Source organism: Saitoella complicata (genome assembly GCF_001661265.1).
Source record: "Saitoella complicata NRRL Y-17804 unplaced genomic scaffold SAICOscaffold_3, whole genome shotgun sequence".
Lineage (NCBI taxonomy): Eukaryota > Fungi > Ascomycota > Saitoellomycetes > Saitoellales > Saitoellaceae > Saitoella > Saitoella complicata.
This window is the reverse complement of record NW_017566994.1, coordinates 636,351-661,596: the sequence shown is the minus strand read 5'-3', so window position 1 is coordinate 661,596 and position 25,246 is coordinate 636,351. Positions and strand designations below refer to the sequence as shown.

At 51.8% G+C, this 25,246-nt stretch overlaps 11 protein-coding genes and 1 non-coding gene across 12 annotated transcripts; 4 read left to right on the top strand and 8 right to left on the bottom strand.

Annotated features, from left to right (window-relative positions):
* Positions 1-1,439: 1,439 nt before the first annotated feature.
* Positions 1,440-2,260, bottom strand: SAICODRAFT_186615 (uncharacterized protein). Its single transcript, XM_019165990.1, has one exon. It carries the CDS (start codon positions 2,170-2,172, stop codon positions 1,753-1,755), a length of 420 nt encoding a protein of 139 aa, XP_019026640.1. The 5' UTR covers positions 2,173-2,260; the 3' UTR covers positions 1,440-1,752.
* Positions 2,261-2,486: 226 nt separating this feature from the next.
* SAICODRAFT_46953 (uncharacterized protein) lies at positions 2,487-3,623 on the bottom strand (the record flags this gene model as incomplete). The annotated part of the gene is made up of 1 exon (XM_019168875.1): positions 2,487-3,623. A coding segment is annotated over one exon (1,137 nt), but the record flags the coding sequence as incomplete, so codon positions are not given.
* An 806-nt stretch (positions 3,624-4,429) lies between these two features.
* SAICODRAFT_53000 (uncharacterized protein) lies at positions 4,430-5,614 on the bottom strand (the record flags this gene model as incomplete). Its single annotated transcript, XM_019169190.1, has 1 exon — positions 4,430-5,614. One exon carries the CDS (start codon positions 5,612-5,614, stop codon positions 4,430-4,432), a length of 1,185 nt encoding a protein of 394 aa, XP_019026638.1.
* Positions 5,615-6,136: 522 nt separating this feature from the next.
* On the bottom strand, positions 6,137-7,144 carry SAICODRAFT_186551 (uncharacterized protein). Its single transcript, XM_019165989.1, has one exon. The coding sequence runs from the start codon at positions 6,898-6,900 to the stop codon at positions 6,301-6,303; it is 600 nt and encodes a 199-aa protein (XP_019026637.1). The 5' UTR covers positions 6,901-7,144; the 3' UTR covers positions 6,137-6,300.
* Positions 7,145-7,663: 519 nt separating this feature from the next.
* SAICODRAFT_29082 (uncharacterized protein) lies at positions 7,664-8,165 on the bottom strand. Its single transcript, XM_019167310.1, has one exon. The coding sequence runs from the start codon at positions 7,872-7,874 to the stop codon at positions 7,677-7,679; it is 198 nt and encodes a 65-aa protein (XP_019026636.1). The 5' UTR covers positions 7,875-8,165; the 3' UTR covers positions 7,664-7,676.
* Positions 8,166-10,489: 2,324 nt separating this feature from the next.
* On the bottom strand, positions 10,490-11,213 carry SAICODRAFT_17266 (uncharacterized protein). The gene is made up of 3 exons (XM_019165774.1): positions 11,123-11,213; positions 10,816-11,066; positions 10,490-10,766 (listed from the first exon to the last, which is right to left on the bottom strand). The coding sequence occupies exons 2-3, from the start codon at positions 10,915-10,917 to the stop codon at positions 10,557-10,559; spliced, it is 312 nt and encodes a 103-aa protein (XP_019026635.1). The 5' UTR covers positions 10,918-11,066; positions 11,123-11,213; the 3' UTR covers positions 10,490-10,556.
* Positions 11,214-11,715: 502 nt separating this feature from the next.
* On the bottom strand, positions 11,716-13,577 carry SAICODRAFT_76589 (uncharacterized protein). The gene is given in 4 exon segments (XM_019171030.1): positions 11,716-12,363; positions 12,417-13,002; positions 13,018-13,312; positions 13,369-13,577. The coding sequence occupies 4 exon segments, from the start codon at positions 13,510-13,512 to the stop codon at positions 11,823-11,825; spliced, it is 1,566 nt and encodes a 521-aa protein (XP_019026634.1). The 5' UTR covers positions 13,513-13,577; the 3' UTR covers positions 11,716-11,822.
* A 1,162-nt stretch (positions 13,578-14,739) lies between these two features.
* SAICODRAFT_64127 (uncharacterized protein) lies at positions 14,740-16,377 on the top strand. Its single transcript, XM_019170048.1, has 4 exons — positions 14,740-15,270; positions 15,320-15,376; positions 15,437-15,780; positions 15,834-16,377. Exons 1-4 carry the CDS (start codon positions 14,929-14,931, stop codon positions 16,291-16,293), a joined length of 1,203 nt encoding a protein of 400 aa, XP_019026633.1. The 5' UTR covers positions 14,740-14,928; the 3' UTR covers positions 16,294-16,377.
* A 247-nt stretch (positions 16,378-16,624) lies between these two features.
* SAICODRAFT_t28 lies at positions 16,625-16,722 on the top strand. The gene has a single exon. It is a non-coding gene; the product is annotated as a tRNA-Ala (tRNA).
* A 449-nt stretch (positions 16,723-17,171) lies between these two features.
* SAICODRAFT_33516 (uncharacterized protein) lies at positions 17,172-17,965 on the top strand (the record flags this gene model as incomplete). Its single annotated transcript, XM_019168296.1, has 5 exons — positions 17,172-17,309; positions 17,364-17,468; positions 17,521-17,637; positions 17,692-17,757; positions 17,810-17,965. 5 exons carry the CDS (start codon positions 17,172-17,174, stop codon positions 17,963-17,965), a joined length of 582 nt encoding a protein of 193 aa, XP_019026632.1.
* Positions 17,966-18,169: 204 nt separating this feature from the next.
* SAICODRAFT_29075 (uncharacterized protein) lies at positions 18,170-20,349 on the bottom strand. Its single transcript, XM_019167309.1, has one exon. The coding sequence runs from the start codon at positions 20,148-20,150 to the stop codon at positions 18,276-18,278; it is 1,875 nt and encodes a 624-aa protein (XP_019026631.1). The 5' UTR covers positions 20,151-20,349; the 3' UTR covers positions 18,170-18,275.
* A 1,251-nt stretch (positions 20,350-21,600) lies between these two features.
* Positions 21,601-23,160, top strand: SAICODRAFT_42273 (putative alpha-1,3-mannosyltransferase; the record flags this gene model as incomplete). Its single annotated transcript, XM_019168694.1, has 2 exons — positions 21,601-22,756; positions 22,886-23,160. Coding segments are annotated over 2 exons (1,431 nt in total), but the record flags the coding sequence as incomplete, so codon positions are not given.
* Positions 23,161-25,246: the final 2,086 nt, after the last annotated feature.

The following is a 25,246-nucleotide window of genomic DNA, read 5'->3' as shown; positions in this document are numbered from 1 at the left end:
CTGAAGGACGTTAGTGGTTGCAGTATTGGTGAGACCGAGGCGCAGTACTGAGCTGTCGAAGCCGTTTTTGATTCAGCTCTTCTCAATTGAACGAGCGTGGTCTGCCGCGACCGTCGTAGCAGCTGTCAAGGCTCTTCGACACCGTTGGTTCTGTCAGTCCCTTGAAGATTGTCGAGCTCAATTTCTTTGAGTAGTACTTAATTGCATCAACACCTGGGTACCCGCACATCCATCCAGCCGACGTGAAACACTTCGGAGTTTAAGGCGCAGATCGGGTTTTCGTGCCCGAGTTCTAGGTTCAACCGCTACCTGTCATTCTCTCAATTTGATTGGTCGAATGAGGAACACCTGTAGGACAAAGGAAGCTTTTGTTGTTTGGGAGATATTTGGCGAGCTCTCGTATCCTAAATTACCCGTCCTTCACTCCTCCTTGAGCCCTACAAATGCGTGAGATGGGATGATGAGCGAGCAGACGGGAGAACAAAGCCAAGCAGATCAGGCACGATCATGCTGTCGATCACCTACGGCTGTCATGCAGATTCGTTCCCGGATGGGCTGAGCAAAGGCATGAATTCGGCGATTTTTAGATGCTTGAAGCGCAAGCGGCGATAAGCTTATCCCTCCCCCAAACAGAAAATTTCACCGAGTTTTCGGGTCGAGGCCGGAGTTTTTTTTTTTTGGTTGGCGTACTATAGCGCTCAGGTGGACGCCCAGAGACGGCCCCGGGCTTGGATCGCGGGTAGGGACATTTAGAACGTGGAGAGACCCTTGAAGGACTGTCATCGTAAGCCTCAATTTTCGCAACTCCGGGATCGAGATGATCTGCGATCCATGGCCGGCGAGCATGGATGGGGTCGCTGGATCGCGGGAGTGCGAGACGCTTGCCCCTCACAGTCTCTTCGATCGAACTTATTAATATCCGCGGAATTCAGATGCTTGCATCCGCAGTCTTCGAATTCTTTTTCGAGATGGCCGCGTATACCGCGGTCCGTGCGCGACATAAAAGCGAACACATATCCTCAACCATTGATGTCCAAGTCGTTTGCAAGCAAAGTGTGAAGAACGATTCTGTCACTTATCAAAACCAGTGTCCATGGCCGCGGCTGCCCTGGTACCCGTATTGCTGATCGGCGCAAGCTTGATGGTACCGGTATCGTGCACGTGCGATAAGTTGATCCGAGGTTTGGGTACAGAGGAAGGCTCTTGAATTTCCTTCGACGTTTTGAATGGTCATTACACAAGATGCATAAACTCCAAACATGCCGTGAAGATTCTCCCTGTGGGTGGATGGTCGTGTTTTCTGCTTCTGAGTACTAGGCGAAAATCGAAGTATCGATGGACGGTCCTCTTAAAAACGGGCTTTGAAGAACCCAAGATGCAGGTGTTGTAACAGCAACTGTGACAAGAATCGGTTGGAGGTGCTTGGGGGGCTAGACGTGTTTGCGAAGCGCCTCGAATTCGCACGCCGGCGCCATGAGAGGAGATCAGAGAAGGGAGGCACTACGAGGTCCACGCAACGGCGGCAGACATGGTCATGATCATTGACATAAAAATGAGTAGGGAGCCCTTCATGTACGGACAGATCATGAGTACCAGCAGCAGCTTTTTGAAAAGATGATCATGACTTCACACGGAATGTGAAACCGCACCTGACAGTTGATTTGCATCACAATTTAAGGGTCTGTCCCCGGGAGCATGCAGCCCTGGCAACTTTAGGCACAAGTGTGTTCCTCATCCCTCTTAATGCAGAGTTTATAAGAGTCTTGGTCTTCCTACATACGTCATAAAGCTGCGGGATATGGGAGGCTCCCGCGGCTGGGTCCTCCAAGCTCCTCGCTGCCTCAAAATACATAAACGACATGAGAGCCTTAGATCCGTGTACACAACTGGCCCAGCAACCTCAGACGTGCAAACTCCCAGGTTGACTCTGAGAAATTCTATCATGAAGCTTGCTATCTTGCTCTTCGCTACTGCGCTCATCATCGCCGGCACCACGGCAGCTCCCGTTCCTGGTCCCGATGCTGAGGTAATTGTCCTTGTACCCCAACACTCATTCACTATCCCACTAAAATCATTGTGAAAGGCATATATCGCTTCTTTGCAAGCTTCTTCCTCGGCCGTCGCTGTGGGCGCTGTCAATGATGAGAAGATCAACTGCAAGAGGCAGAGCATCGGTGTGGACGCGGTCAATGGCAACGAGGCGTGTGCTTAGACGGCTATCGTTATGATATGAGTTGCTTGTCAGATACAGATGAGGGTATATTGCGAAACACCTTAGCAAAATCGTACACAAACCGTCCAAACAAAAGCTAAATCTGTCCCTATCCCAACCTCAATTACTCCCAAACCTAAAACCCAACACCACTGATCACTCCCACAATCATTGCGACGACCACCGTCCCCAAGCCCGCGCCAACAATCCTTGCCCCGCTCGTACTGGTACTGTCACTCGAAGAGCTACTCAACGGGTTCGTACTTCCATTCGTGAACGGCCCTCCCATCTCCCCAAACGTCAAATTCTGCGGGATCGAATCGTTGCGACACTGTCCCCCATTAATATTTAGGTTATACAAATCCTCCGGCACCGTGTAAAAAAAGTATGTCGAATTCGATAGGTTTGCAAAACCGGAAGTATCAAAGGGGAGTTCATCCGCACCATCAGTGGCGGAGGTGTTACGAATAAAGATACACCCAATCTGGTCGGGGAATTGTTGTGCGATGGAGGGGTAGGCGGAAAGGAGGGTTGAGGAGGAGGTGTCGCCAATTAGAACGAACTTGCGGTCCGGGAATGTCTCGAACAACCTCACGAGGGACGTCTGCCTCGCGTCGAAGATAGCAGACGGCTCGGTAAGGTTAATGGGCCGCATATCCAACGACCCCACTGGATAATTCCCAAATAAATACTCAACATACGTCCTCGTCAATTGCGCCGGCGTAGTCGTGTCATAATGAAACGCAACCCCCGGTAACGTACTCTCCCAGTGCTCAAATAACTCTGGCATCCCCGGAAGATTAACGTATTTCTCTGCAAAGGAGTTGCGGAGCCCGGTGATGGGTTGGTAGACTTTCGTGATGCGGAGGACGTCGTCGATGTCGGAGACGATGGAGTAACCGGAGGTTGGGACGAGGATTGCAGAGCCGTTTGCGGGGCCGGAAAGGTTCTGGCCGTAGAGAGTTATGTGTTGGGTTGTGGAGGAGTTGCTCAAGCCGAGGGAGGAGGGTAACATGACGAACTCGTCGAATTCACCACTTGCATCGGTCGGCTGAGACAAGGTGATGTTCACTACACTCGTCGACGAATTGGACGCGGAAACCAAGAACGTCAAATTCTCGTTCGAATGAGGAATAGCCAACAGATCATGTGTCCTGTTGCGGAGAAGGGTCTCTTCGGTAGAGTTGAGTGTCAAGTTACCCACACCCGGCAAATACTTGTCCGCGGCATCATCTAACTGGGAATCATTCAACGCGGGGAGCTTATAAGCCAATCCCTGTACCCGCAAGTTCCAGGTTCCATTGGTAAAGTTGGCGTAGCCCGGAATAACCAAGGCACTCAGCGGCAACTGAGCAACCTCCGTGTCGTTAAGGTTCAGGTCTGACTCAATAGTGGACGCATTGGGGAAGTTGAGAGTGCCGGAAAGGATGTCGGTGTAGTTAGCCAAAGACGTCGGGAACCCAGAGGGAAGAGGAAGGTCCGAGACGGCAATGGAGGAGGCGGCGGAAACGACGGCAGCGGTAGCTGACGATACAGCAGATCCAGCTGCGGAGGTTGCGCCGGTTACGGCAGATCCGACAGCAGCAGTAGCAGAGGAAACTACCTGTCCCTTAACGGATGCGGCGAGAGCGACGAAGGTGATAGTGCTGATAATCATCCTAGCTACTAGTACTGGTCTGGAATGTATGCGGAAGGAAACTCAACTGGAGAAGACAAAAGGCGGACTTTATACCCAGCTGACACGGCTGAAGAAGAGCAAGGCATCACTGAAACGACCTTGGTTGACATTACAGCTGTTACAGGATGCTGTGCCTTTGACGTGTGTGGTAGTGCTGATCCAAGCTCTAGAGCTCATCTCCCCCACATTGCATCCCAGCCGTGCTATGTTTAGACACGGCAGCCGTGCGGTCCGACTTTTGACTCTTACAGGTATTCAGCAAGATTCCAAGGTTGGTGGTCCTTCCTTGGATAGCATTGTTCAACTGGAACTTGTAGGAGTCTATGCTATTCCCTGCTCAGAGTTGGCCATGGAGTTGAAGAGCAGTGGCTGTGTTCGTATGTCCAAGGCTTCCTCAGCCGAGCGCGAGCCGTCACTTTAGCCGATGTCCGCTTATATTAGTAGTTGTCAAGGAAACCCTAAAACTTGAACCAAGGACTGTTGGGAACCCTCTCAACATCTCCATTGTAGAGTGTTGCTGGCTAATATGATATCTAATTCTACTCCAATTTGAACTCCAGCTGCGACTGCGACTGCGGCTGCGGCTTCCCCGGCCTGTCGAAAAACGTATAGTTGTACTGACAATCCTTCCACCGACACGAACATCCCGATCCCGGAAATTCCGCACACATCCCTTCCTGCACTCCCTCGAACTTCCACCTCACCATCCCATGTCTATCCAACTCCTTCTCTTCCACTCTATCCGTTATCCTCATGCGCCAGTCTGGGTGGCTACCGGTACCAATTTCACCGACACCATACGCATACCTCATTCGCACCAGATTGTGGAGAGCGTCATGGTGCTTAATCTGATGAACAGCAACTTGCACCTCACCCTTCTCATTCACCACCTCTCCCCACGCATTATACAGCACGATCGGAGTCCATCCAACCGTCCCAATCAACGCTTCCTGATTCGGGACTAACCAGACACCATCACTTTTTAACCCAGCTTCTTGTAGTCTGCGATTCATGAGGGCAGAGTGGTAGAGGTGGGTGTGGAGGGCTTGGTCGTTGCAGGTGTAGCTGGAGACACTCAGGAGTTCGTGCATCGTTTGCAGATAAACTGCCACGGCCTGTGCTGTCCCGATTGTAGTGCCTGCGCAGATCCTCTCTAACGGCCTATAGTACTGCATTTCCGCTGAGCTGATAAGGTATGGTGTACATGAATGTAACCACATCATGTTCGTCGTGCACTGCCCAATCTTCATCCCTTCCCACTCGGCGAAAAACGCCAATGAATGTCCTTTTTTCATGGGAAAGGAAAACGGATTGCGTTGAAAAACAACGTCAAGGTCGGTCACGAAGATCTTGTCGTATATATTTGCCCACGCTTCGGGATCTGGAGTAGCTTTCGCGTTTTGTGTACCAACGAGTCGTGTATACGCCGTAAACCGCTGTAACTCCACCTTACCCTCCGGTAAGCCTCCCACGAACTCGACGAACGGAAATCTCTTCTCTAACTCGACGAATGTAGCTGGAAGATATACACCAGCAATCTTATCTGGAATGACGATTTTCACATCCACCCTCGCCGGTGAGGGATGCCGATGAGTGTGTCGTTGAGAGAGGAGCAGTTCGCGGCCAAGGGAGGACTCCAGCGAGCTGAAGAATATGACGAGTTGGTCTTTCCAAGACGCATCTAAAACGGATGTCAAAATGAGATTCGGCTTCGGTCGGGGCATGGCGGGATAGTTGAGGAAGGAGACGAGGAGGAAGATCGTCAAGGCGGCCACAAAAGGCAATGCGTGCCGCCTGTGTCGTGAGGAGAATAAGCTCCAGTACGTCGAAGCCATCAAGTACATCTCGACGTATTTTCCAAAACGAATGTAGCACTTGGTGTTGTCCAGCTTGATCCCACGAGATCATTCCCTACCCGTCACGGATCAAGTCACCGACCGGTGAAGCGGTGAAGCCGATATATGCCTCAGCGGATCGTATCCATAGGCTGATAAGAGGTATCAATAACGGTTCTGCGTTCCGTAGCCGCTCCAAACGTCATCATAATCCTCGTTGACCGAGTTCATCTCTGCCAAGTTGAAGCGGGCCGCGGCCGACGGCTAAAACTACCGAGCTCGAAACTGCGGGTTCGTGTGGGTTCATGCGGGCTGCGGTGTGAGGTAAGTACTGAAGTTGACAGAATGTGTTGAATCGGAACTTTGACTTGCAATCAGGTGCTCATCTTACGATGCTTGAGAGTTGCACAATGTTTAGTAAAAGATACAGCTTTGATTGACTAAACCCTAAGAGTAGTGGCCAACCGTTTCCTTTTGCCCATACAGATCCCCCCAAACTCAACTTCACTTCATACGGAAAATATCGTACAAAATACTAAAGACCAAAGTAAACTCAAGCACCAACACGATGGCACCTAATAGACACGGTTGCCATCTCCGTCGCCGTTGCCGTTGCCGGACCCAACGATAGCCAACCCACCAGGGCCGGTAAAGACGAGGTTACCATCTCCGTCCAAGTTACCATTGCCAGAACCGACAATAGCAACGGTAGGTTGTTTGTTGCTCGGCGAGCTGTGCTTAGAGTTCGCCTCACGACGGGAAACACGGTTGAAGTCGCCGTCGCCGTTGCCGTTGCCGGATCCAACGATAGCCAACCCACCAGGGCCGGTAAGGACGAAGTTACCATCTCCGTCCAAGTTACCATTGCCAGAACCGACAATAGCAACGGTAGGTTGTTTGTTGCTCGGCGAGCTGTGCTTAGAGTTCGCCTCACGACGGGAAACACGGTTGAAGTCGCCGTCGGCGTTGCCGTTGCCGGATCCGACGACGGCGGCTCCACCGCGGCCGGGCACAACGATGTTGCCGTCTCCGTCCAAGTTACCGTTACCATCGCCGACGAGAACAATAGCAGGCTGGGATTTGTGGGAGCTGTGTGAGTTCGGGCCAGCAACCGGAGCAGCGGCAACCAAGTTGATGCCCAAGGTGAGGACGACAGCGAGAGCGGTGATCTGCATGTTGATGGAGTGTTTTGGTAGTTGTGAGGTAAGAGTGTGGTTGTTGAAGTGAAGAGGTACTCTGCTTGGGTCGATGGGGATGGGATTTGGGGCGGACGGGAGCCCTTCTTATAGGCTTCCTGGAGCCCAACTGGAGGCGGTCGATGGTCGGGACAGCGCCATTCACACCGTTTCTTGCCTCTTCACCGGCCGCTCTTGGCCTTTCACCCCGCTTTCGACCACCACCTCCACTCTGTCCCGTGCTACGGTCAACATTTTAAGAGCTGACATAACATCTCACGACCCTCACGGCGTGTTGTTGTCCTCTTTCATGAGCCACGGGAGCGGTAAACTCTAAATGGGTTATTTATAAGGGTCTTCATCCTCGAAGGAGTCATGCCGAGCCGTAAGTGGTGACACAACCGAGGTGTTTTCTCGCCGGCCATCCCTTATTTTCGATCATGTGTAACAGGAAAGAACGCGTGGTACAACATGATCAAACGGCTCTTCAACAAGACTCGCACCATTCGTGATGAACACGAGGCATGTCGTGATCGTAACCCAGTCCACTCCCACTCACGACAGCAATGAATATCATGCCGCCTTGCAGGAGATGATCCGCAAATGTATCTTCCCATGAGACGCTGAGCCCATCTGAACGCCAACCGCTTGCCGAGGTCCTCAAAATCAGACCGATCCCTTGTTCTCTACCCCACAGATGATAGTATTCTCCACATGGAACCTCCATTTCGAAGCATGACATCAGAAGCCCTTGCCCAGCATCGTGGTACGCAAGGTCAAAGGCTTAAGAGTTCCCGGTATACATTCGAGACCTCCAGCAAGACGGAAGCAGCGCGCACACGTGCGCGAGTAGGGTTTCGGCGAGGTAATTGCGCCTGAATTCTTACCGTACGTCCGACCAAGACTCCGTCGGGTTCGATCAGCCAGCTGCGGCGGACTGAGAATGTAAACAGCCTACCTGCTGGTGCCACCATTGCCAACTGGTCCGTACATTTCAAGGTCATTAGTACTTCAAGAGATTGTAGACTGCCTCAGCTGGAATGCAGTGAAAATTGTGAAGAGTATTAAGACGTGTCTCGGGTCAGATTAGCCGAGAAATTAAAACATCACGGGAAATTGAATCTGTCCGGGGATGAACCGCCCAGCGGGACATCAACCCGAACGCTTTAAATATTTCCATGTCTCAGAAAACTCAAGTCAAGATTTGCCGATCGGATGACCCACACATGTTCGGATGGCCTTGAAGCTGGTGATGAAGCATGTCGCAACGGCGTACCTATTACGCTCTCTCCAGTTTGCCGGCTCCAAAACCGCAGTTACAAAGTGAAGCACGCGTGGTCAAGACCTAATGCTGCCGTTTTCCATTTACAAAAACGAGACCATGCGCGTTGTAACGGGGATAAGGAGAAAGTGTCGCCCAGCTGCAGCTGCGACCATACACCCAAGTCCTGCCCTTGGTAGATCGTAGACTTTGAGAGACAGGTGGGGACATCAACCTAGTCTCTTCGTCCAGCGATCAGCATGCTTCCACGTTCCCTGCACGAACCCTTAAACATAAGCGGACCGGCGGAATCTCTCTGCTTAACCTTACAGAGATCCGTCCTGCAGACTATGACATGTACCGCGCTCGACATGAACCCCACTTGACCGGCTGCGCGAACAGAGCATCCCTGAAGCGTGTAATGCCCACGTAACCAATGTGAACATTTTAAGGGGCCAGACGCGTCCCTCGTGATTATTGGAAAACCATGGCGTAAGGTCAGATCATCAGCACGAAACGGGGGAACAGACCGTGCTTTAACGTAAGCAAACCCTTAAACTGTAGACCGTAGAGTCTACTACCGAGCGGTAGGCAGTTCTTCCGGTGTCCGTTTCCTTTGTTTTATCCGTAGGGCACCTAGACTGAGGCCCTAACCCAACTCACCGAAACTTTCTGATAGGATAGGCTCCCTCTCGCTTTCAGAGCTTAGCGAAGGCCCTGCGAGAGCTGCAAGCGTCTGAGTCGCTGCAGACGATGACAGTGAGAATTGACATCCCGAGTTGAAGAGAGTCAGGAGCTTCACTGCTCTAGTCCTGCAATGAAATCGTCCAGTTATCTTCGTACCACACGTCATTATCGTCACATGAGCATACCACCGCGAAAGCTCAAATCTTCAACCTCCGCGAGGTCCCGGCTAGGCATCCTGTGCGTCCTCAGAAGACAACAGAGCGCTGAGGCTGCAATCCTTCGCATGTCGGAAAGGCAATGCTTATGGCAAAGAACACGGTCAGCGTTGTGTCCATGTCTTCGGGCACTCCATCGCTGGAACTCCAATTTGCTAGAGGAGATGCATCATTAACCCTATCGCAGTGCTGTCCCTGTCAGGCATTGACGAAAGAAGATCAAATTAGAACGACAGAAAGACGGTAGGACGAGCCAAAATCATCGACAATTGACTTCGCATGTCGCTCGCTTTGACCGCGGTGGCCAGGTCTCACTCAACGTGTACTCAAGTCGCGTGTCATAGCACGGTGGATAAAGGCATACAACCTTTATGTTACTCTCAGAGCTAATGACGAGACTTCAGAGCGCCTTCAAAGGTCTCCACGTCAACCGTCATAGGTCGCTGTCTTTGTGAGGCGATGACCAGAAGAAGCGTGTTCCGTAGACGCGCAAGGAAGACCTTAGGTTGATTTTGATCCAGAGGCATCGTGGAGAGATTCCTGGCCTTGTACGCGCGAGCATATGGTTGCCGGTTTTCTTCAGAGTTCATTCACCGAGGGATCATTCCACATCATCGACATTGACGCCTGTCCCAGACTGAGCTTTGAAGTCACGCCCCCGCTCGGTCGGTTCAGTCGCTTTTGAAGTTATCTCATCCTCCTGAGGCTACGTGAGCTCTGGTGTACAATCCGGGTTCCATCGTCCGAGCCACACGAACAGAGGCATGCATGCGTTCAACACTGCCATTGGCATTGGTATTGCCTCGATGTCGCATACCGAGGGTCGACCTGGCTCATCATCGAGCTGTGGTTGGCCGCAGTAACCGGCGTGATCTCATGACCTCATGGATCCCGCATATAGCTTGCTGACCTCGAGGGTTGTCATATGATACTCGTCGCAGCGAAAAGAGCAGGTGTATGCTTCAGGCTTGAAGTTCAGGATGTCCGAAATGAACCTATCACGTCGTGCACGGACGTCGTTCACACCTGTCTGAAGACATATTGGGAGGTTGCCGGCTCCGGTATTGATTGACGTTGTCGTATCGCGGGCGGCTCTAGGGACGTCTACGGCACGCGTGCCTGAAGAACCCTAACTCCTGGATAACGGACGGTTTTACCTGGGAAGTGAGGGACCTCCAAGAACTAGGAGGATACATGGGTAACCTCCAGTATTGCTGTTCTGATAGCAGAAGTCACTTAGGACGAAGTTCCGAGGTCAAAGGGCGTGGGTGAACCTGAGGAATCACAGGGTGTGGCTACTACTTTGGAAGCAATGAGAGACCGTAAGACCAGTCAAATATTTCGCATATTACTGATCAATTGACTTGCTAAGCGTATACTCATATCACACTCCCTCTTACGTATCGTAGCACATGTCAAGCTTTGAGTCGTCCCATCATACACAGCGCTAGCTAGTAATATACGCCGGTAGACGTTATCACAGAAAAAACCTCTTAACAATAGTTCAGAAGGTTGTCCGCAGTATCAGCAGCCTCGGCATCAGCCTGAGTGTCTGTGCTAACGAGCTTTCCGTCCTGTCCAATCGCGACAGACTCCCCCACGGTCGTCGACACACTGCGGCGCATCACGCAGTCGATATTGTTGTTCAAACTGTTCGTGACTCCGACGTGAGGTTCCGCCGTAATTCCAACAGGACTGACAGACTGAGGAGAATGTTGGTGGGCGCTCGTGGAGAGTAAGGGAACAACATACCTCGAGGGCATCAACGGCACTGGGGAGAGGTGCGGCTGAGCAAAGATGGTGCCCGTACAAGGCAATGGCGGCCACGGAGACGTGATAGAAGATGACCTTCATGTTAAATGCTTGGTGAAGTCGTATTGTTTGGATTCAAATTTCACACGGTTCTCCTGAGAATGCTAGCTCGAGAGCTTGTTGAGATCGATGTCGGTCTGGCAGTGGGGATTCTGGCCCTTTAAGGCCTTTCGCGTAATCATTACGAGGAACTATGGTTTCATGAGCTTCAGGATACGCACATGAAACTCCAGCATAGTGTACTAACTTGACATCATAGGGATCGGTTCCTCCCCGGTCCTCGTTTGACCAGGCTGGAAGATGGTTGCGAGCACGCCGTCGAATGGTAAGGAATGGAGCTCTCCTGATGTCATTGACATGTCTCATAAGCCGTCCTCATCCTTATTGTACCTTATACAGTGTAGGGGATCAGCGAATCCCCGGTCTCACCCCTAATGTGTTTTACGCGGCAATCATCCTATACTCCTGGATAACTCCCATGCCATACGGTAGCTGTATTATACCGATGATACACCTTCCAAGACAAGTGTCAGTTATGCACAAACCTTCCCCCGACTTGACCACAACTCTTAAAACCATTGCCCGAGACCTAGACGTACCGACACCCCTACCTGCGCGGCCATTCCCTCGTCGGTCGTCCCCTCAATTCCTGCAATTGGCCGTACATCCGTGGCCGTTGAGGCGCTCAGCCGCTCTTAAACTGGGGTATGGACCGATTGTGTACCTAAGTAACGAAACAACGATATATATAGGGCGTCTAGATGCCAGGGGTTTAAGGCAACCTGTCAGATCGGCAATCTTGACCGGTTTTCGGAGGAAGTTGGGAGTGGTCTTAAACTGCTCCCGGAGCGTGGTCTACATGTGCACCACAACAGCTAGTCCAGTTCGCATTTTCAGTCATCTGATCTAGAGTTTTCGGCGTAAGAGATCTCAAACGCGTGGTTCCCTCAGTTTTTCCGCAAAATCCAAATCCTCTCTGCCAACCTCACACCATATGGTGCGGGCCACAAGGCCGCCCACCTCTCCCACCACCCAACTCTCGGCACGTCACTCCTACCCTGTTCCTCAATCCCACCAACGACGCTCAATTTTCCAACCCCAGCATACCCCCTAACAACCTCCACCTTCTCCCACTCAGCCCTCTCGAATTTCCCAACGTGCTCCGTGATAATCCAATCGACTCCCTCCCAGAAGCCCTCCTCCAGCAATCGCTGCTCGTCCTCCGTCTTATCATACCACCACCCCTCCGCCTCTCTCTGTCCAAATCTTGAGGCACCTGTCATACATGTTGCCACATCCATCCACACCCTGTTGGTAGAAGAAGTGGCATGGGAGAGGGAGTGAAGATGGGCAAGTGCGTGGCCCCCAGGGTAGTTTAGCGAGGAGATGAGACCCATGAGAAGGGCGAGGGCGAGGGTGAATGGAACGCTCAGCGTAACGGCAATGGAACAAAGTTTATACATGACGGATTTGGAACGGCGGTCCCAGCTGTGAACCCGAGTCAGTAACTGGTGGGAGGGGAAAAGGGGGAAGAAACGTACATATACGACGCACCCATCGCAGCCGTGAGCGTCAACGGCGGCACAACATACTCAATGAACCTCCACTCCTTATGAGGCTGTACCGAATACACCGCAACGAACGCCAAATACGGCACCACCAAATCCCACGCAACCCTCCTCCTCGGATGCCACGCCACCGCCAAAGGAACAAGCACCACGTACGTCAACGGATTCAACGACAGCTTGGGCAGTGATTCGAGGAAGTACGTCCACCACGGCGAAACACCCCACTCTACACTCTTCCCCAATACAGCATTATACCAAAACCCCACCGCCTCGGGCCACATCGGTGCCTCGCCCCAAAACCAGGAATCTACACCCACGGTGACCAACAACCCACTGATACCACCGATGAATCCGGATTTGATGATGGTTGGGATGGTGATTCGGCGGGTGAGGAGGAGGCGGAGGGTTGTTGTGGCGAGGAGGAGCAGGAGTTCGATGCGGAAGATTGTAGTAGTGAAGGTGAGGAGGGCCAAGGCGAGGGGGATGCGGTTTTGGAGGAAGAAGCTTTGGGCGATTGTAGCTATAACGCAGACAGTTAGCCGATGTTGAAGGTAGATGGCTGTGGATTACATACTGAGGATGAAGGCAAAGGTGTTAGGCAGTGTTCGCGACGCGTAAAAGTTGACGTGAAACTGCGTCGCCTGTAACAAGACAAACCAGAACGCAGTTGATCGGCCAAGAGCCCGATCCGCCACGGTATAGAAGCGATAGAGTGCGAGAGACATCAGAATCGACAGAATCCCACGTACGATGTATTGATACGCAAACGGATCGAGATCAAGAAGCCTCGCTGGCGACGCGAGCATCGCAAGGACCGCCGCGCCGAGGAATGTACGTGGTACGACGCCGGGGAATTCGACATGATCATACTGCACAGCCATAATCAATCAATGTTCCAACTGGTATGATTCTGAGGTTCACCCACCTTTTTCAAGCCTTCAGGCCCAATTCCGAACTTCAAAATGTCATGCGCCGCTTGAAGGTTGAATGACTCCTCGACTTTAGTATACGGTGCGAGCGCCAAATAAGCCAAAGGCGCAGCGAAGAGAAGAAGCGTTTCTGCTCTCATGGCCGAGGAGATCAAATAAGTTGCAATTGATGTAGGACAATTGCAATGGCCGATGGATCTGAACGTCAGGTTAAGGTTTGGTGGTGCAGGAAGCTGCAGCAGGGCACCCGCGGGCATCTCGGCATTTGACTGCCGACGCTGCGGTCCACGGTCAAAGTCAACAAGGGCAACACCTGGGCAGTTATTCCACGGCAACAGTTACAGAATAGTCGGTCCCGCGAATCCTTTGCTCAGTCGGTATTACCCTCTCTGCAAACCACTGTACGAAAGGATTAGTCAGCGGATACATCTGTAAGTGGCTTTGCGGAATCAAATTGCCGTGTCTGAGTGCTTACTGCGAGCCGCTGCTGCAGCTGCGCGCAGCATGATCGGGTCTCGGAGGATTTCATATGCACTGATAGCTACGCCGGTCCAGGTCAGGTTGGCAATCGTATGGCTCGTCGCCGCGAAGCTCCCTCTGTTCCGCCAAGCCCGGCGGTTGCGCGAACCGAAGGCGGCGAGCTCTGAGCTCCGAGCTCGAGCTCCCAACAGAACTTTAACCCTGCCAGGAGATTGTGGACCCTCAATGGGTAGGGCAAGGATGCAATGCTATGATGAATCGCATTAGCCTGATACCCCATGTCTCTCGGCTTCAAGCTTTTGTGGGGCCGCAAGCCTTCCGCTGTGTTTTGACGGGTCCCACTTATCTCGCATTAGGGAGCGGGTGCTCGAGGAGCCGCAGCCTCAATTGCGAGATAATTTGGGAACCTGTTGTGCTTATCACGGCGAAAAGACTAGTAAGCAACCCAGTTCGCTCAATGTCAACAGCTGCAATGAATAGACCATTACTGCGGATCCAATCACCTTCACCGGCCTGGTATGGATTTTGGCGTCCTTCTGCGCGGCCACAAGGAAATTATCATCGCTGATTCAGGCCACGGACGCACTTCACGAAGGCCAAAGCCGCACTCGTATTCCTGAACACCGCCGGTCACTAGTCGCGACTGCGGGGCACATCTGCAGCGGCAGCGGCTCAAGCTCGTTGTAGTGGATCAGCCCTAACATGCCGGCTCAGTTTATTCTCGGACCCTGGTATATGGCGCAGACAACTTAAGGGAGGGATCTATCCTATCAGTCTGGAGGGCAGCGCATGAGTACGAACACTGGACCTACCGTGGGTATATAGGTGCGTGTACCCACCTGAAGCACCTACTGTTCCCTTCAACTGCTGATATGCCTCTCTTAAGTGGTGAAACAGAGAAGTTGGTTGCTTCTGTCACGGTGCAATGGAGTGGCCATGGATCATCCACCTTGCGGCGACTCCTTCGCCGGCGGAATACGATCTTAATCATCGCATTGGTGATATCCATTATCCTATCAATCATCTCCAACAGCATCGACAAGGAGCAAGACTTACGCGTACGCCTGGTTCCTTCAATGGATGACACCGAAACCCTTTCAATCCTCTACATGCCTCCATCCTCATCCGCACATGCACTCACCTACGACGATCCCCGTCTCCTCTCAAACTTCGCCTTCGCAGTCAAGACAAGTCACGAAGTCATGGGCGACCGCTTAACACGCCAACTCTCCTCCTTCCTCGATCGTCTCGAGAATAGGATTTATATCTCGGATCACGAAGATGTGCTTGGGGATACCCCGGTTCATGATTGCTACACGACGATTTATGAGGATGCGATCAATCGGACCCGTACGGGTGAGAGGAGGACGGCGACTGTGAGGGAGGAGGAGGATGGATGGACAAGAGATGCGCACAAGGTAAGCACGCACTTTCTCATCCTGGATTCTCACTGACCCTTTCCTGAAGAATCTTCCCGGTTTCCGTATCCTATACGAGCAGTTCCCCGACAAAGACTGGTTCATGGTATGCTCTAGCCTCTCCTCCTCTTCCCTCCTCCACACCTTATCTAACCACCCGACATAGATGATCGACGACGACACATACATATTCACACAAAACCTCCACGACATAACGCACTACCTCGACCCCTCCCTCCCCCTCCACATGGGCTGGCCCCTCGGAATGGGGCCCTGCGGCATCAACGACGACATGCCTGACCGCCGCCAAGGTTTCTACCAAGGCGGATCCGGAATCCTGTTGAGTCGTGGTGCTATGGAGATACTGTATGAAGGTATCGATGAGTGTATATTAAAGAGCTGGGATTGTTGGGCGGGAGATATCAGGGTTAGTTTGTGTATGTGGGATGTTGGGTTGAGGGTGTTGGATGGGTGTCCGCATCCGTATGGGTTTTATGTTCATGATTACAGGTATGGGTTTGTGCTTTCACACATCCTAATACGATCGCTGACTAGTCGCTTAGGCATCTTGATCCTGAGCAGGGCATCATCGGTGATCCTTGCATCCGTCCGGTTACTGGCCATCGTATGCGCGGAATGGATTTCCACTACGCCTACATGGCAGAGAAGATTTCCGAGAATGGAGCCGTTACATTCGCCGACATTTTCCACTCACGATACGTAAACACCACAATGAACATTGGTCCGGACTTCGACGTGATCGACATTGACACGGTCTGGAACGGCATCGAGGGACAAGGTTCGAGACTTGTTGAGAGTGTGAATGAGTGCAACGCGATATGTACGGCGGATCCAATGTGCCGGTCGTGGACATTCAAGGATGAGACTGAGGAATGTTGGTTTGAAGAGAGTGAATGGTGGGATTACAAGAGGCTCCCGAAGAGGGGGTATGTGAGTGGACTCAAAGGGTCGCGGTACGTGTGTGATAGGGTGCCAACAGAGTATAAGCATTGTTCAGATTGAGTAGATTATTAACCGCTACTGGTACTAGCTTTCGTATACTTTTGACAGGATCGCCAATATACCCGACTAGTCAAACACAGATGCAAATTATTTCTCTCAATATGTCATACATTTAAAAACATGTACTGAGATTGATTTTCACAAGTCGCCAGTATGGCTACAAGCTCCTCCTGGTTGACAAAACTTTGGCGCACCTAATGGACCATTCAGAAAACTCCTGGAGTCATGAACTTCAGAATCAGCAAGAGTCAGCGGTCGATGAAAATGATTCCCACGCATGGCATGGGAGCAGACGGATTGATTTATGAAATCCAAGACCAGCCAATCATCTGGGGATATGGCCTAGTGGTAAGGCGTCCGCTTTGCACGAATGAGCGCAAGCTCGGTCTCACATGCGGAAGATCTGGGGTTCGATCCCCCATGTCTCCATTTTATCATGTTTTTCTCACATGATTCCAAGTGCTCCTGGACTTCCATGACTAAGCTTGTATTTCTCCAGTAACCGTACCAGCGGTCTTGTTGCTTTCAGAAAAAACCGGCGAGATTGTGTTTTCAACCGGCAATACCCGTCTGAATGACATATCTTCAGTTCACACGGCCATACTGGTAGAGCGGGACGCCCTCGCGGTTGACCACCTCTTGAGGTATGTTTGCCCTCTTTCGGCAGACAGACCGGAACCGTAACGATCTGTTCCAAGCGTTTCATGAATACCTACGTACCTTTTCAAGTCTACGGGTACATCGCGGGGTCCATCCGCGATGCAGGGGTGGCCCAAACCTTATTTCTGACACCATAAACCCCAGAACTTTAGAACTTCTCGGCATTCGGAACGTCACAGGCGAATCCTCGCTACTCGGCCCAGGGACGCGGGAGTTGAATGTCCGAACTGCTAAGCCTCGCTGAACAGTACATCACGACTACGGAATATGACACTGCTACTTTCACCGATTATGTCAAGAAGTATGAAACGGTCACCGATGAGGAGACGGTCACCGAAACTGAATATATCCAGAAGGTGAGATTGACCAATTCCTTGCCCCGCCATCCATCACTGATCCAACTTTAATAGCTGACCACGGTCACTACGACGGATTACGAGACTGCCACCAAGACCGACACCGAGACGGATTACATCAAGAAGTACTTCACCGATATCATCACGAAGACCCAGAAGGCACGATTATCCTTCGAGCATGCTTGACAGTAACTAACCTGCGTGCCAAAAGGAGTACAAGACCGAAACCGCCTACAACGCTTTAACGACCACAGAGACGACTTGGTACCCGTACACGACTGTGTTCTATGTTACGTACACCACCTGGCACCCTTATACCGTCTATGAGGTATGCTGTGCTGCTATCTCACGTTCTTTCAAATGCTAACCACAATGCAAATAGACCAAGGCGTACACCAACGAGTATACCGCTTATTCTACGATCACTGTCACCGACTACGAGAAGAAGGTAAGCTTTGCCCGCTCTCATGTTCATATCAGGAACTCACGTGTTCCATTAGCACGAGAAGAATACCATTACTGAAACCGTGACCGCTACGGCGACCCCAACCAAGTCCTCAAAGACCCACGGATCCTACACTAAGGAGACTCCAACTTACTCGCATGAGTCGTACAGCAAGGAGACACCCGAGTCTTCTTCCAAGGCTCAGTGGTAAACCAATCCACACGGAGCTTCGATACACGGCGGAGCTGGGGTTCATCTGAATATAACAAAAACACGGCCTGGATTACATGACCTCATCTTCTTGAAAAGAGTATGACTAGTATTTATCTTCTTTTGGGTTCCGTTTCCGGGGACTATTCTTGATTGGCCATGGAGGGGTAATGGTCCTTAACATAATTTGGAATTTAGGAAGGAGGTTTCTTGTAGGATCGTTAACAATATTATTCGTACTTGCGAAAAACATGTTCCTTGACAGCTAATCCTTGACCTTCACTAACATAACAAACATCGTCCTTGACCTCTCAAGTCCTTGTCTCAATATTAATGGTATCCAAAACCTGAAGATTAAACCCCAAATTATCCCTGTTATCATCAACGACCCTCGCATACTCCAACAGCAGCCGGTACGTATAAACCTCGAAATCAACCCACCTCAACGCCTTTGCCGCCCACTCCCTCCCCTCCTCCGCAATCCTCTTCGCTTCCTCATCGTGTCCCTCATCTCTGCCAAATCCACCCATAAACCATGATAGAGCCGAGTACAAGTCACCCATTCTTCCGTCGACGGGCAAGTAGTGTTTCCAAGCCCAGATTCTTGAATCCAATGCTTCCACAAACATTGCACCAATCTTCACAGGCACGGAGTTGGATCGGAGGAAGGGGTACCAACGTCCGCTGAACGCGTTCCCGTCCATATCGATGAGATATTTGTTCATGAAGTTCTCAGGGAAGGGTACTGGCGTGAGCGATGCTGCTTTCTCGCCGAGTGCGGGTTGGATTTCGTCACAGACATCTCCGCATTGAGCAAGGTAAACGAAAGAGACATTCATGACTTTCTCGTTCATCTCTTTAATATCGCGCTCCTCCAGCCTCCATTCCTCTTCCCCTTCCCCTTCTCTTTCTTCTGGAGCAACCAGAACAATTTGTTTCTCGCCATTGTTCACCAAATCGACAAACCTGATCCGATGACTCCCCCTCCAATTATCCCTCCTCAACTCACCCCCAGTGGTCGAACCCCTCCAATACACCATCCCCTCTTTTTCCTCCCACGCCTTATCACCCTCCATCCCAGCCCCCTCCGAAGGCCCGTCTCCGTACCATGTAGCGGGATAAAGAATGTCATTGAATACGTTAAGTTTGCTGACACTGAAAATCGGGGTGAGAGCGTGCGTGAAGGAAAGAGAGGCGGGGGAGAGAAAGAAGCCGTGGAGGGCTTCCAGGTCGGGCTGGTGGCAAACGTCTTTGGCGAGGGTGGTGTTGGTGACGAAGGATCCAAAGGAGGTGGAGTGGGGAGCGGCGTAGTTCGGGTCCTTGGCAGACTCATACTGAGCTCGTCGTGCAAGGGAGGAAGGGGGACAGCCCATACGGATGACCTCCTTCGCGTTCTGCCCATCGATGTCCACAAACACCTTCGTCTCCTCCCCCTCCCCCTCCTTCACCTCTCCCTCGCCATCAGCCCACTCCATCCTCGTCCACTCCGTCGTCAACTGGTCGTCGCTGACTACATGCCTCTGATTGGCACGAACAACCTCCACCATCCTCTCCATATCCCCACCCTCAACAACAACCCTCGGCTCGTCCAACTCATTCACAGCAATCTCCATATCTGGCAACACACCTCCTCCCTGCAGCACATCCCAAATCAGATCCCTCATCCCACCACCACCTCTGTTCTCCTCTACCAACTTTCCATCCTTGACTTGGACAGCACCGATCCAGTGCCTACTTTGTATGGCTTGACGTGCACGTTCTCGGATTAGGGAGGGTGGGAGTGCCCAGAAGGGTGAGAGGTCGCGGCTGATCTGGTCGTAGTCGTCGATGATTTGGCTGTTCTTGGACTGTGCGAAGGCGAACCAGGCGTCGAAACCTGGTGGAGGAGGGCGGTTGTAGCGTTTGCGATACGCCGCGACAGCGGAAGGGAGATCGGTGGATTGTGAGGAGAGGTAGGTGGTGAAGCCTTCAGAAGCTTGGGTAAGGAGAGAGGGTATTGGGTGGGTGTGTCTGTCGAGGGAGTGAGAGGTAGGTGTTGCGGGGCTGTCGACGACGACGTAGTCCTCGTGATGGGTGGCGGAGAGGTCGAGGAGCGTCGAGTCCAGCGATAAGGCGAGAAGGAAACAGCAAAGCAGGAAGACCGAGAGTACAACGCAACGAAACGTAGAACGACGTAACATAGCCATTGTATACCGCCTTTCGACTTGCTGAACAGGCCTACCGATGAGATGCTACCAAGCTTTGCGGATGTGGAGAACCCGCTAATCTTATAGCAAGGAACAACCGATACCAGCAATCGATAACCCTTAAAGCTACGTGTCAACCGTTTCAACGGGAAGGCATCTACCCTGATCGCTTGTCCGAGCTGCTTTAAGAGCTCTCAGTCGACTGGTCTTACACCTCAATGTTTAGGGGCGCACTGGCGCTGCAGAAGTGCGCCTGGGCCGCGGGACATCGACGCTCGGGAGTGTTTTGCCCGCACCCCGTAGCAAGACAGCTGTGTCAGACATTCGGTAGCGACGTCCTCGTCAGCTGCAGTCTCGTACGCTCAGCTCAAGGCCGTGAGATGGTAGATGCCATCTCGTGACTCTCACTTCATCCATACCCGACATAATCTACGCCTTCCGCTATATATTGCAATCATCGGCTGTAATCACCTCATGCACTCACCCGTTGCCGGCCGGTCCGTAACCGTGCTCTTAAACGGGTATCTATCCTCCTACCAAACAAATATTGTTTGAGATTGATCAATTTGTTCTGCGAGCCGTGCAATGCAATCTACCCGCATGGGCCGTTCCCCGCGGCATCGGACCGGTCTGCCGCTGTTGCATGACGGGCCGTAGGTTATGAGGGGTGTCTTCATGAAGCTACACGTAGAACAATTGAGCTGGCGATCATGGGAGGTACGCGCTGGATCAGGCGAGAACCAAGTCCTTTGTTCTCTTGCTTGCAATTGGCGTCTCGGTTCACAGACCGAACTTGCGCTGTGCCGTGTGGCTGGTGCGCGCTCGTTCGAGCCGAGACGTAGACCCGTCGAAATGAAGCCTTAAAGTATTGTACATTGCCAGGGTGCCATACCGTCTCTATAAAGTCCAGGTCACCGCCAGTGTCATCGTCAATAAGCTGTAGGTGATAGCTGCGTCAACCTTCACGATGACCGCTTCGAGCTCCTTCCTCCCCTTCACGCAATCCCCTCCACCAAAAGAAGGCCGCGTGAAGCCTTCGCACATCTTCCAGGACCGTCAGCTCAAACGTATCATCATCGCTTTTGTCGGATTCATCGCATTCTACCTCTTCGTTCTACCAGCTCTACAACAAGACAACAACAGCGCAGTACCGAAATATGATACACTACGCGCACCGTCGAGCCCGCTGAGTGTGGATGCCAAAGCAAGGGAGGTTCCGACGAGAGATCACAGGATTGAATACCAGGGAGCTGTGGGACGTCAGGGAAACGAGGTCCCACCACCTCCGAAGAAGCCGTCGAAGGCTGAGATTGCGGTTGGGGTTGTGGAAGCACAAATCCCGCCCGCTCACGCCGAGTACGCTCCTTCTTCTCCGCAAAAACAGACACAAGCGCAAAGTGGGAGTCAACCACAGGCAGATAAGGATCTGGTCAATGGACCATTAAGAGATTTGTTGGATATGTTACCAGATGAGTTTCGCATGAGGGAGTTGTTGCGTCCGATCAAGAGTTCGGGAACTGAGAGAATGAGGGAGTACGGCCTCCGGGCACGGGTATACCGGAAGATGCTCGAGGCATGGGAACGAGTACACTTCGCCTCGGCTCCTTCCTCCTCCAACGATAAGGACAACAGTGGTATCGTTATTCGCAACGACATAACTAAGATCATCAAACACAACTCACCCGACCTGCTGCACACCTATGACGACATGACAGCCTTCCTTCCCCGTTTCTCCAATCTCCTCTTCCCTTGGACCGCGCCCTTTCACCCATCACACGCGTCCCTGCACGCCTCGCTTGCCACAGGCGGCCGTGGTATCGTCCTCACAGCTGGTGATAATCAGGCACCATTCCTCCTTACTGGGATCAAGGTGCTAAGGGAACTGGGGTGTGAACTCCCCGTCGAGGTCATGTATCTCGGTGACGATGACTTAGGCGAGGACTGGAGGGAGAAATTGGAGGAGTTGGAGGGTGTTGTTACGAGGGACATGGCGAGGATGGTCTCGGATCGTGGATGGAAACTCGCGGGATGGGCAGGGAAGCCGTTTGCGATTTTGTTGTCGTCGTTCAGGGAGTGTATCTTCATCGATGCCGATTCGCTCTTCTTCAAGGACCCGACGATCTTGTTCGAGGATAAGGGATACAAGGAGAAGGGAGCTCTCTTCTTCAAGGACAGGCTCATTTTCCCGGAGAGTAAGAAAAAGTTCTTGCAGGAAATCTTACCGAAACCACTCAGCCCCCAGGTCAAATCGAGTCGATTCTGGACTGGTGCTTCGGGCCACATGCAAGAATCCGGCGTCCTCGTCATCGACAAATTCAAGCATTTCGTCGCGTTACTCATGGTCACTCGTCTAAACGGACCAGATCGTGATGGGTCAGGAGAGGGTGATGATAAGATTGTGGGCGTGTATGACTTGGTGTATGGAGATAAGGAGACGTTTTGGCTTGGGTGGGAGCTGGTGGGCGATGTTGGGTATGCGTGGATGGAGGGGGGACAGGGAATTATGGGGATTGTGAGGGCGAAGGAGAGGGGGAGTGTGAAGGAGGAGATTGATAAGGAGAAGTTGGAGAAGGCCATTGGAGGGCCGAAGGGGTACGATGAGAAGGGTGGGGAGGATGTTGATGATAGTGATCATGAACATGATGGCCACGAGGATGCGAAGGACAAGGATGAGAAGGAAGAAGAGAGGGCAGAGAAAGAGGAACACGCACTCCGAAAACGAGCACCCGCTGCAGGTGGTCCCCACACCATCTGTTCACCCCAACTCCTCCACCTCGACCGCGACGAAACCCCTCTCTGGTTCAACGGCTGGCTCGCACCCAACAAATTCGACGACGTCCCAACCCCCGCTGCCGCCCTATCTCCCTCACGGAAGTCAGCCTTACATTTCGATAGTTGGCTGAAGGAACCCGGGGAGTGGGAGCTATTGGATAGTAATATCTGTTGTTTGACGAGTGAAGAGAGGACGGAGTTTACGATGGGGGAGAAAGAGGTGCTTGGGATGATGATCAGGGTCGCGAAGGAGGTTGAGGCTTGGAAGGGATGATTATGGTTAGACATTTCGCTTGGTTACCTGAGAATATGGATAGGATATAAGTCTTATTACCGGAACCCTTCATAATGTCACAACTCTATGAGAAATGGTACTACACGCGTTTCGAGGACATCTATCGATTCCTAAGAGTCTGATCTATCGACTTCTCCCCTGAAATCGCCCTCCCAAGCCTTATCTATGAAGATGGGGGGTTCGTGAAACTATCCCCGCACAGATAGGCGGTAAACAGCGCGCCGTCAAGAATGATGCACACAGCAGTACGGTATACGGCCAAACTGTAGATCGTCAGCGCTGAACAACACCGTTCTTGAGTCATGTTGTTACGATGCTTATCTGCTCGACCTCGAAGTTGAGATCCGAGTGCATCGCCAGGATGTTGCTGACGATGTTGTTGAGGATGAACAACACCGGTAGAGGAGCTTGGGTCTCGTGGCGCGATCACGGGAATACCGCTGGAACATAAACCTTGAAGTGGTCGCTGCAGCAACCCGGAATTGAGACCTGTATCAGCTTACGGCCCAGTCCACTCTTTCCTTCAGCAGCTGGTACGGATATATGAACCGCAGTCGTAATGCGTACCAACCGACTTTGGCGTGCAGCAGCAGCTCAGTTCGTACAGCTGTTCGGTGTGTACTACGGTCCGAGACCGCCCTTACAGCTGGTTGCAAAATGCTTGTCGCAACCTGCAGGTAGCTGCACATGCTCCGTAAAGGCTCATCGTAAAACCAACAGAACAACTCCATTGAAGGCCTAGGAAGGTCGCAAACGGTTCGAAATGCTCGGTGAGATATGCGACAATAGCACACGGTCCATAGTTATCGAGAACTGCATCGAGGGCTATGATGTTCACCAACTCAGTGAGATCATCAACCGATCGGTACGAACCATTTACAGGATTGTCAAGAGATTCGAGGAGGAAGGCACCCATGAGCGCCTCCCTACCACGCACTGTGGTAGGACGCCTCAGATTGACTCCCGCATAGGCATGGTAAGTGACCTGCCCCATCGAGGACCTTGGCTGAAACGCTGGGCATGGCATAACAGCATATCAAGGCCCTGTATGATCTGAACCCTACCCTATACCAGGATGATTGCGCAGAGTTCATGAACCAGGAATTTGCCACTTCACTATCGAAGTACCATGTCTGTCGATACCTCAAAAAGATTGGATATACTCGAAAGACTCTTACGCTAAGGGCAGCAGAACGGAACGGCATTTTACGTGCGCAACACGCCATATCAATGGCTGAATACAGTCAAGAACAACTGGTCTTTCTCGACGAGTCTGCTGTCGATGAGAGGACTGCTACCCGGAAATTTGGATATGCGCCAGTCGGTACTAGGGCGATTGAGGAGAGACCGTTTGCTCGAACCAAACGTTGGAGCGTATTGCCTGCACTTACCTCGACAGGGCTGCATGCTTTATCAGTCTTTCAGGGATCCTTCAATGCTGATCGATTTGTCGAATTCGTCGAACATGAACTGCTACCAATTCTCAACCCCTACCCTGGTCCGAACAGCGTGGTTGTCCTTCACAACTGCCGTATCCATCATGACGAAAGGGTATATGAACTCATTGTTCAGCGCGCTGGCTGTCGAATCCATTTTTTGCCGCCTTACTCACCAGACCTCAATCCAATCGAGCTCTGCTTCAGTATGATGAAGGCCTGGATGAAGCGCAACAATAAGCATGAGTTAGTTCGATCAGACCCTGAGGGTTACATACGCTGCGCAATCGACTCAATCAATGAGCACCCTGACAAGATCCGCAACTTGTATATGAACTGCGGTTATGCATTGTCAGATGCAGAGTTACGTCGGTATGTCGATTATAACAACCAGGTCACTATTGATGCTAGGGCATCTATGTAGTCACTTTTTTCTAGCTTGTATGAGTAGGTTTTCGATCGAAGCAATACATTCGTTTATTTTCAGTAACCTGCCATTCTCACGGGCAGATTCCCTCACAAAATGGCTGTACATATGCCCAAATGCAATGCATGAAGACGTGGTTTTCAGGAACCACCGACTCTAGTTGCAG